Below are 12,130 nucleotides of genomic sequence, written 5' to 3'. Positions count from 1 at the left end.
TGTCAACACAATAATAATCAATAATATTATAAAATATTTAATTTAGGTAGTATTAAAAAAATAATATTATAAAATAAAAACTGTTCTCATTGCGATAATTATGAATTCGCAATAGGTTCCTACCTAGTTCGTCAATATTATAATCATTGTTCATTGAAGCAGCAATAACATCATCGAAAAATGTTTTCAATCCAAAATATTTAACAATACGAGTATGATAAAAATGCAACTCGTTGAGTAAATGTGAAATACTATTATAATAATATGTATATTATACATTATTTTAATGTAACATTAATATATTATATTATAATAATATTATGCTACATATACATATATATATATATTGGGATTCATTCTAGTTCACTTGTTTCACTCTGGTAATTTAAGTGGTTTAGCTTTATTAATTAATTTTCAAAATACAATACCGAATGGTAAGGGTGTAAATTTATAGTTATAGTAAATTATGAGCAATTTAAAAACGTGTGCACACACATCCACCCACTTACCTATATACTTACATAAATTTATGAACAAAAATACCTACGCACCTTCTCATACGAACTTGTATACACCAGATGATCTATTCAAATGTCTAAATTTACTATTTAAAAAAGTTTTAACTATTTTTAGTAAAACACTATTTTGTTTATGCATCGAATTTTGAGAAAATAAATCATAGTGTTTATCATAATAGTTGTTATTAGTTATTTTATTTTTTTAAATTATTGCTTCAGCATCAACGTACATTTTTATTTAATATTTTAGAGCTGAATATTGTTGATAGTATTTCACTACCAAGTTAAAATTTAATTTCGAACAAAAAGCTGATTTAATTTTCATGTATTAAATTTCTTCGCAAAATATTTTACTTCGAAATATTAAATAAATAATATATGTTGGAGTTCAAATTAATGTTAACCACTTAAATAATATAACAGATAAAGTATTTAAAAAAAAACAATTGTTTTGCAATAGCTGAATAGCTTTAAATCATATAAAAACAATGTTCAATAAAATTAAAACTATTCGTTATTCGAAATAGTGATTGTAGATACGTGTAAATCGTTTTGACATCTACATACAAACGGACAACGGCAGTGGTCGAATAATCAAAATAGAAAATTATGTGAATATAATATTATTAATGTGACTACCTACCTATACATAACGTGGTATACGGGAGACAAAAAAAAAAAAAGAAAAAGAAAAAGCTAGATTTACTTAAATAATTTTTTATTACTGTCATTGTCATTGTCGTGTTAGTTAAAAAAAAAATTACATTAGTAATTGGTTTTGATACTTTACGTCGTGAAAACAGAATTTTAAAAAACAAATTATAGAACAACGGATGAATACCGAATATGCCTTACGTTAGTGTCAGCTGTTCCATGCGCGTTGGCAGCAAACGTAGATACCAGCAATATTTGATTATTTGTAAATTATAAAAATAGCTCTATTTATAAATACTTATAAATAATACCCAACACTTACTGTTAACTGATTAATGCATTTTTATACCTGATATAGTGTTTCAATAATACATTTGTCAGTAGTCTGCAGTGCGTAGTACACTTGTGTGTCAGTAAAGTATTCAAGTATACACATATAATATTATACAATGTTATGTATGTTGTATTGTACATTTTACTTAAAATATTATATAAACATTTATAATACAGTTTACATTATATTTTTATTACAAAGAAAATAATGTGGTATTGTAGAGTGTTTTAGTTGTAAAAGCAATATAAGAACGAATCGATTTCCTAATTGCAATAATTCACCTGTGCGTTTTAAAAAAACCAATTTTTGTAAGTGCTAATATTTTCAATCAACCAATAATTCTGTTATTATAATATAATATTTTTATTATAAAATGTTCCCTTCACTTGACAAGTCTAGATTTTGATGGCTCAGACATTATGAAACAAAAATTATTAGGAGACAAATATAAATTAAGAGCACTTCGTTTAAAATCAGGTACGGTACTAAAAATATTTGTATTAAATAATGTTAAAAATAGATATGGAAATATGATAATTAAAAAATCCTGTTCTGAAGGATTAAAAAAAAATATATGGCTAAGAGTTTAAAAAACCAAATATTGATTTATGTATACATAGTAAAAATGAATAAAAGTCAAATTATAGGAAGGAGAATACAAGTAATGTAAGACGAGAAAACATATCATTTACAGATAATGATTTTTATGATGACTTAATTTGCTACTTTTAAAGTAGATATTTCGTTCAAGTTTTAAATTTTTTATGATTAGTAAAATAACACATGATAAAATTATTAATAAATATTCCCAGCTTCTTATCAAAGAAATTTGGGAGAAAAAAAGAACAGAACAGATAAACTATGTCAAAAAATGTGGATAGTTATGGCTTGCTGGATATAGTATGGACATTGATTATAGAATAGACTATTCTATAATCAATGGTATGACTCACCTGGTTTTTGTGTCAAATATTGAACTTATACTTTTATGGATATTAATTCTGGACGTATGGTAGATTTTCAATTAATTCAATAACAAAATGATGCTGGGAGTTTTAGAAAAAAAACACCTGTAAACAATTAACTGATAAATTAATTGGTACCGATAATTCAAAACTGATTTATTATCAATCAAAAGCCATGTAAGAATGATACATTTTTTGAAAACATTTTACTCAGAAATCACTTGTGAATTTGATTTATGATATTTATCTCAAAGTCTAATAAAAAAAATTGAAACTGTTAATGAAAAAATACAAATACGTTTGACATGGAAGTAATCCATAAGTTCTTGGTGATCAGCTCAAACATTCTGAAGTACGAGTATTAGTCACAAAATTTACATCTATATTGAAACATCAAAAAGTCAATGATGGAGTAAAAAACTGTGTGAACATTCACCATTAAATTATTAGTACAAAAAACGTATAGTATAAGTTGTGTTTTAAGATGTTTATTTATCATATTACATTGTATCACACTAGGTATAAAATACTTAATTATATTATTTAAAATTAATAGTTACAATAAATTACACCATGATAGTGTGATAAAATAATGACAGTATTTGATAAAGATCGACATGATTATTATAATAATTGTTATTTGTTACACTTTGCCGCCAGCACCTCTTGCAAACGATTGATGCAATGATGTATAGGTACACTCAGAAATCATTCGTTACCATAATAATAATTTTTTTTTTCAAAATTCTGTTTTCGTAATATTTTTTGCTTTTATAACGTTAACTGTAAAAACTAAGAATTAAATGATTTTTTTTTTTTGGTGGGGAGGGGAGGGGTGGTATTTTACTATAAAATGTCCATATCATTGAAATACGGTTGTATGGACGAAGAGTTATAAAAAACGGCCGACACCGCAGAATGAATAGAAAACCGTAATGCACTATGAACACATATATACATGATACATAATTTATGAATTCCTTGTTTATCTGCAAAAAGACTTATTATTTAATTTATTACTTACTAAATTGTACTTAATTAAATCACATTTTTTAGATAAATTCTGTTTATAAACCAAGTATTTATTGCATGTTTCTTAAGAGGAACGTGGTTATTATCCAAAAATATTAAACAATTATTAAATTAAATAAACGGCAAAGTTTTATTATATAAATCAATTTTTATCAGCTCATCAAACATAATATTTTAATATTAGGATTGTGATTAATAATTTCATTATTTTAACTATTTAAATTATGCGCAATAAAATAGAGTAATAATTTCAAAGTATTTTTAATTTTTAATTTAAAAAAAAAAAAATATAATATTTCGTATTATTTTTAATGAAACGTTTTAAATAATTTTAAAAGGAAGTAGATATAGCATATAACTCATGATCAATTTTTTTTGCGGGCTATAGACTAGTATAAAAACACACAGGTTTTAACACAGAAAAAAAAATGTTTTCATATTATATTATACAATTACAGTTTATAGGGTGTAATTTTATTTATCTAGCTGAATAACCCGACATTGATTGTAAAGAAAAATAAAACGTAAAATTATTCAGATGCTCCACTTAAAAATAGGTAGGCAATTACATCGAAATATATGTGTGCTCTTTATTTTCTCTTAGCTAAATATGGAAATAGATACTATTATCTGTAAAAAAAAAAATCTTTTATACGTTTCGCTGAGACACAATGTGTACCTACCATATTTTTCTCTTTCCGTAACTGGTCAAATATGAGAAATACTCCAACGATGTTATACTTAGGGAAAGTAGGGGGTATTTGCAACAACTCTATGATAAACACTGGAACATTAATACACAATGTATGTCTTCATTTTCCCTCACAAGACCGAAATTGGAAAATAAGATGAGGAGGTGTGACACTTGAAAAGAGGAGGGTAGTTGGTATAATAGAGTAAAAAAAAAAAACCGTGAAATTATTCAAAAGTTTCGTTAGAAAAGTGGGAAAACGATAAACAACGTACGTATTCTGCTGCGAGCATTTCACTTAGCCAAAAATATAGAAAAGAGCAACGCGAGAAAACTCGGAGTACTATTATTTGAACAACTTATGGAAAAAAAAAAAAAAAACATTAAAAATTTCAATAATACCGTCAGAAACGTGATAGATACTACAAAAGACCTTTTATTTTATATACATTTTACATAAAGACAAGGATGAGGATTACATATCGCATTGCGTTGGACTGCTCCTCGCGCTTCAGTACACTTACGTACCTGTGTATCAATAATATATTTACTCTTTACGGGAAAAATATTCGTAAAAATATTATACTTACATTATACGCGGTTGTGTACAACGAAAAAATAATACGGTGGTCATCATCTGTGTACGCGCAAAGCAAGATTCGGTTTACGCGTTGTGCGCTATAAACGAGCAACGCCCACGGAACATACGATGCCACAAATTAGCTAATGGCCGTACTTCTATAATCTGATGTTTTTCAATTACCTTATACTACAGTTTCTTAGATGTAGTCCATAGTAAACGTATTGGATCGGCGGTCACGGTTCGGTAGTATACACGCAGTTTCGACAGTTTCGTGTGGTTGTTGTAGTCGTAGGACGTGACCAAAATAATGTTATTACTCGTTTGTTTTAAGAAAACCAAAATGAGAGTCCACCCGTATTCTTTATACAGCTATATATATAGCGCAAGCGCGAGCACCCACGCGCACACTCACACATATTTTAAGTAAAACTTTTACGGTACGGTGTGTTGTACCTTTGTACTAATTAACTACGGTTTAAATAATTTGATATTTACCTGAATTTTACGTCGGAACGGTTGATTAATTAATTGTTTTTGTTTTTTTTTTTTTTTCAAATAATCTCAAAGCACTAAATTTTAATGACTGTTACGTATAAAGCAAATAGAAGCTCTTCGCGAATATTTACTTGTATTTATGTTCAGAGTATTATTGAAAAACATCAGACTGGAATCGGGGCCGTATTTACGCCTAGGCCCGTGAGGCCCGGGCCTAGGGTGGCAAATTTTGTAAGAAATTAAAAAAAAAATTCATATAAATATTTTATGCATTTATATAACTGCGTAAATTAATATTATAGTATAGATATTTGTGTGTAAAATATATGGGCGCATGATACTGAAATTTATAATTATTTGTTTTTAATTTCATTAAAATGAAATACATTTATTAGAAATAATTACAACATTTTTTTTTTTCTTGGGGTAGGGGCGGCATATTTAAAAGGGCCTAGGGCGGCATTTGTTCTAAATCCGGCCCTGACTGGAATAGTTTATTACTGTGAAAATAATTCTATTATATATTATAATATAATGTATCAGTATAATATGTCTTCGAGTTTATCAACTCAAAGCAGTTTGATTAATTTATCATATTTAACTGAAAATTTGATTGTATTAACCGTTGCGTTTCATTCAAACATTTCAATAATATTTTTAGTTGGAACCGATGGTTTTTACTTCCTTTGAACTATTAAAATTTCACTCGAATAATAGCTAAACCTAGATATATTTCATTGCATTTTCTTATACTATCGTAGGTATACCATTTGAAGTTAATACATTTATTCTTCTTAGGTATACGGCTGTATTGTTAAACTTTGGTCATTTGTTGTTATACGAGTATCAAAGTATGCACTAATAAGATTCTGATACATCCTACGAGGAGAGTAAATGTAATTCTACTAATAGCTGTTGTAGTAACATTATGTTTTAGAAAGTTATAGACATTTTTAACTACGTATTGTTTTTAAAATAATGGTCCACGTGCTTAACGATTACATTTTATCTATAATTGTGCAAATGTATTAAGTAGCAACATATACTATTCTCAACACTTTAATTCAAAAACTAATTTAATCAATGCAATATTATCTTTTACACACTAAATATTATATTGTATATTATTGAAACCCAATACATTTTGAATGGTCATATGCTTTAGTGACATAAGTCATAAATTGCAATATATTTGTCATTAATGATGTATTTCAAAATATTATGATACTAACTTTTTTTATTTAAAAAAAAAAAAAAAAAAAAAAAAAAAACAATCAAGCCGATTTCCAAAAAGTACATTGAATAAAACAACAAAGTCTTTTGATTAAAATTACATTTCTATGTTTTTGGTTATGATTTTATCTGGTAAGAGGTCATTATAATTGGGGTTTGTTTGTGAACGGATAGCTTTTGTATAAACCTAAGTTTTGTTTTAGTTTTTGACTAAAACAATACGCATAAAAACGTTCAGTCAATGGGTAAAAAATGAAATTTTTCGTTATTGTGTGCCTTTCTACGGACTACGATCCACATTTCGTTTACTGAATTCTCACCTTTCAACTAAACATTCCGCTTCTACGTATTTTGTTCTCATCCATGTTATTTGTCTATTTTTTTGTTTCCTTCATTAAATTTACATGTGAACTCGATTTTCATTTTAAATGTTAAAAAATCTCATATTGTCTAACTTTGCATTATGTTCGCCAGTCGGCACCGCGACGCATTTCTGTAGAAGTGATTTAAAGTATAACTGTTTTGTACTGTGATTAGATATTGGAATAGTATCACGTCGTTCTTCCATTTAAACATTCTTGAAAAGTCCATTTACAATTTTAATGGTGTTAAATGACAGTTTGAAGCGTATTTGCGTATTACTATCAGTTTCATGTTTGTGTACAACAATAATGCATCGATTTGTATCGCTACCGCTATTCTACCAATATTTTTGAAGATCTAATGCAATTTTTTTTAACATTAATCCAATATTCAGTAAATAATTTTAGTACATAATTATATACATATTAAATATTTTTGTTTACTGGTTAAATTGGCAAATTTAATTAATGAATGGTAAAACGATCTTTAAAGATCAATAATAGTTATTCATTTGAGATGTTTTGCATCATAAAATTATTTTTACACTTGCTAATATGGTTTGTGAATTTTACAACAATTTTAAAAGCGTAGAAGATAATTCTAATTTTAAATAATGATAATTATTTATCATTTTTAATACGTATTGATTATTATTATACGATTTAAGTAATAAATTAAATTCTATATTCGATAGATTGAACGTGCTTATGTAAATATTTAATTTTGTATAATTGTATTTATTTATTTTTTATTGATCGTATTTAAGCTCGGAAACTATGACCATTAACTGTGTATAGGAACAGTAAAAGTTATTTTTTTTTTCATGTGTAAGGTTTGTTTGTAAGATTTAGTTAGTAGGATTGGAACACGTGTGTGTAACTTAACATAAAATATCAGTTGCTTCTAATCCGTTCGTATCTGTGCACAACGGACTTTATTGCAATATTCTTAATATTAGTTATATTGAGTTGTCGCGTAGTTTAAGGAACAAAGCGTTAACTATATGACCATTTCTTTTAACACTAAAAACAAAAGAAATATATTGTTTGAGTGTGCTCGGATTTACTGTTGATAGGTAATCTCTGTTTTCTAACAAACATGATTCGATGAAAGACCCTTTTTTGTTTGCTGTGTAAAAGTTTACGTACATAGATAGTATTATTTCACGATTTCGATTTTAAATTTAAAAATGTCCAATAAATACATATATGAACTATATACATATATAAAAGTTTGTATGTATGTCCCACAGATGTATATAATAAATATACTTCTTTCGAAATGTTTTTATTTTAATTAGCCACAACAACATAAATTATTAAAATAAAAAGATTTTACATGTTTTACATTTGCTACAGTATCATATAAGGTTATATAAAATAGTAGATTTTAGATATTTTTGAAATGTTTATTTATCGTATATAATGTATGGTTTTGATTACTCGCGATAGTACCAATATAATAATAAATACATGAGTGTATAGGATACCGAAAATTCAATGCAAAATGTTTAAAACACCTTACTCGTTGAATAATTTTTTTTTTAAAGACTCATTAAATAACAAAGCAGTTTGCCATTTTATTATTATTTTTTTTTATTTTATGATCAAAACGATAAATGCATTCTCATTTTAAACATACTGATTTTATACCAGATTTTAAATATTATAGTATTTTAAGTATATCAAAAAACCGCGTAACGCTCATATTCAAAGATTAAAAATATTTAAAAAAAAAATTGTTTTTATTATATTTCTAGCCACAGTTGTTGTGACCCCGCTCCGACTGTGCTTTCGGGCGCCGGCATATGTCTAATAGTGTTGGGCTACACGATGTTCGGCGCTTTCACGTTCATGACGTTGGAAAATGGTGGTCGAGACAGTATGCAATCAATTCGAGGTGGTCAACAGCAGCATCAGCAACCACAACCCCAACCCCAGACCCAGCAACAGCAGCAACAACAACAGCAGCACAATCAGCCGCAACAGCATCAGCAACAGCAACAACACCACCAGCAACAGCAACAGTCGCAGTCGCAGTTCTTACTAGCACGGAACGACAAACTCAGGGCGCAGACTGTTGAGAAGCTGTGGAAGATCACCGAAGATCTGAACATCCTTTATCGAGATAACTGGACTAGGCTAGCCGAAGAGGAAATCCTCAAGTTCCAAGACTCGTTGATCCGGAAGTACGGTGGTCCCAATCAAGTAGACCGAAGACATCGGTGGAATTTTGCATCATCGTTCTTGTACTCATTGACATTGATCACCACTATTGGTAAGTAAAATACCGTGTGACATAAAAACAATGACAAATAATTGTATGGTCTACATACATAATGGTACACCATGTCTGTTAAAGGTAATAAGTTGCTGTAAAACCACAAAAACAATTCTGTTTTCTTTTAAACACAATTATACTTCTTTTACATCTGAAAAAAATAAAAGTCTAATACATTTAATGAATCAATATGTTTAACTAATGGTTCTTTAAACATGATTTAGTGGCCCGCGATTGGTCAATTCAATACTAGAGAACCATTCAATTAACTAATTTATATTTATGCAACTTATCATAAATATTATTTAATTAAATTATATTATAAATACCTATGTCGATATGTTTGAACGTTTTAATAATGGCGGATGCATTATACATTTTATTATAAAAGGTTGGCCGGGTACTCTGATAGTGTAAAGTTAACAAAAATGTTATTAAAAATATAATGTATATGTGAAAACCGAGTTACATACAATACCGATAACGTCATCATTTTATTCTTATATCGGTTGAGTGATTTATTAATTATTACATCGAGTACCACGTAAAAAAAAATAATTGAAAATTATGTATTATTTCACGGGAAAAAATAAGATTAGTTTTTTGTATGATTGCTTTATTACTTCTGTTGATTTAATGCGGTTTTCGTAATCTTTTTACTCTTCGAAACCTACAAATGCTAAATGACTATTAGTTTTGCTGTCAATTTCTAAAATTTCCATCATGTATTTCAAAGCAAATCTTAATGGAAAATAAAAGAAAACCAATTAAATTAAAAATTATGTATTATACATATTCTATTAATACTTATTATTTTGGTTTTGATTTATGTCAGCAACAATGTGTTTTCGTCATAATTTTAATAAACAAGTTGTTTAGAGTACTTAAAGGAACATTTTAACATTTAATCAAAATAATGTCAAGTGACTCATTTATAAATATAGTGAGTAGGTACTTAAAACGTGGTTTGCATATTATGTGCATTCGTATTAATTATAGAGGAGATATTATATGTACATATGCATATTATGCTGTTATGCTTTACATTTTTAACATATTTGACGACTGTGTTATATAGGTAAACAAGCACACGTGCATTTTACTTTTAATGACACGTGTCAAAGCTTTTGACGCTTTTTCTGTGTTAGCTCAGTTGATTAATTATTAATTAAACTGCAAGATGTCGGCTTTCAGTGTAGCGCGCTACAAATTAAAATACTTTAATGGTCAACAAATAATGTAACTAACAACATCGAGTGTATCTAATAATTATTTCAATCAACTATAATTATATATACATAAATAAATAACTAGTTTTATGAATCATAAGTGAGAAAAGTGGAGGTGAATTTAGATTAAAAGACATGACTCCATTAAAGTCCATAGAAATTGTTTGTCAAATTATATTTAAAAAATAATAAAGAAAAAATGTTTTATGAATTACTAAATAATTACATTTTTATAGAGTCTTAATTAAAACTTAATTTTCATCAAGTATTAATATGTTAATTATACTTGGTACTGTAGGAGAATTTAATTAATTACACAAACACACACACTCGCACACACACACACACACACTCCTATTTAAAACAGAAAGATAATTCAAATCATCACCCCCTCCCTAACAATACCGCTCTTATTGTAAATTAAAATATTAAGAATATCTTCGTTATAAAACGTCAAAAATATTGTCTCAAAAACAGATTTAATAATATTTGACTAGTAAAAAATGGTATTCACACATCTGATACAATACAATATGTATTTATATTAAACATTTAGTTATGTCGTGTAATTGCATACCATCTTGCATTTATGGTTGTTAGCAATTGTAAGATAAAATCGAAAAGTGCGCTTGTGAGAAAATTTGTTTCCTTTAAAATTACAGAGTTTTAATTGTTTATTGTACCGTTTGGATAAGTATTTGATAAATGTAGAAAATTCACAGGGTTTTTGAATTAGTACATTGTAGATTGTTTGTTTTACAATGCAAATCAATTATTTTCAATGAAACAACAATAATTTATCAAACGAAGCCAAAAAAACACAATGGACATTTTAAATATAAAAATCTATAAATATATAAGTTTGTTAAATGTCTTTATATTGATTAAATTTATTAAAACAAATGATCAAACAATAACTAAGACATAATAATCATAATAATATACTAAGTAGATGTATAAAATTTAAAAATATATATTAAAAAGGGCTTTTTGTAATGGAATGGTTTTACAGTGCTTAAAATGTTTCATTTTCATACATAATCTCGAGGTATATATAATTTTTCCTAAAATGACACTTGTAAATTATATTTTTTATTTATTAAAATAGTCCATGTTCGTATAGCGCTGTAAGTCTGAGCTTAAGCTATCAAATTATAAAAACCAACATGGAGTGAAACTGATTTAAAACTGAAAATTAATATTTTTTAATATTAAATAAAGTTAAATATTTTTTGAACAGTGACATTACATTTAAATAAATAATGTGAACTAAGTAAATAAGCAACTCGAAAGTAATTTAGAATTCAATCAATAATGAATGAAGTTTAATATCATACTTATTACCTGTTACATATTTATTAAAAATACTTTTCAAATAATTATTTGAATATATTTTCTAAAAAGTATTTATTTAAAAATATACTCTAAAAGCATTTTAAATAATTTAAAACACTTCATTTTTTTTTTTTTTTAAATTGTGATTTATAAAATAGTTACATCAATACGATTTATATACTTATAAATTAAAACTTATTAGTTATTTCTTAAATTATGTACTTATATAAGTTATTTAAGAAACGAAAATGGATAAAGTCATCTTCTCATCGATTCTTTTAATATGTTGTAGTCATAACTGAACTTTTTAATGCTGAAAGTGTTAAATCTTTATGATATTAATATTTAAAAAAATTGTTTGTATTAAATAATTTTAAATACAAAATATAAATATACCTAAGTAGGTAGGTATTTAAAA

General features: G+C 26.7%; 1 protein-coding gene across 1 annotated transcript in view; it reads left to right on the top strand.

Annotated features, from left to right (window-relative positions):
- Window positions 1–12,130, top strand: part of LOC112602182 (TWiK family of potassium channels protein 7-like) — a 110,292-nt gene that overhangs the window by 80,526 nt on the left and 17,636 nt on the right. The window contains exon 4 of the mRNA XM_025350139.1: window positions 8,628–9,145. Coding sequence (XP_025205924.1) covers window positions 8,628–9,145 — 518 coding nt within the window. The remainder of the gene's footprint in view (window positions 1–8,627; window positions 9,146–12,130) is intronic.

The sequence above is a fragment of the Melanaphis sacchari genome, unplaced genomic scaffold (genome assembly GCF_002803265.2).
Source record: "Melanaphis sacchari strain LSU unplaced genomic scaffold, SCAv2.0 Contig84_pilon_pilon, whole genome shotgun sequence".
Lineage (NCBI taxonomy): Eukaryota > Metazoa > Arthropoda > Insecta > Hemiptera > Aphididae > Melanaphis > Melanaphis sacchari.
This window is presented reverse-complemented; position numbering and strand designations above follow the sequence as displayed.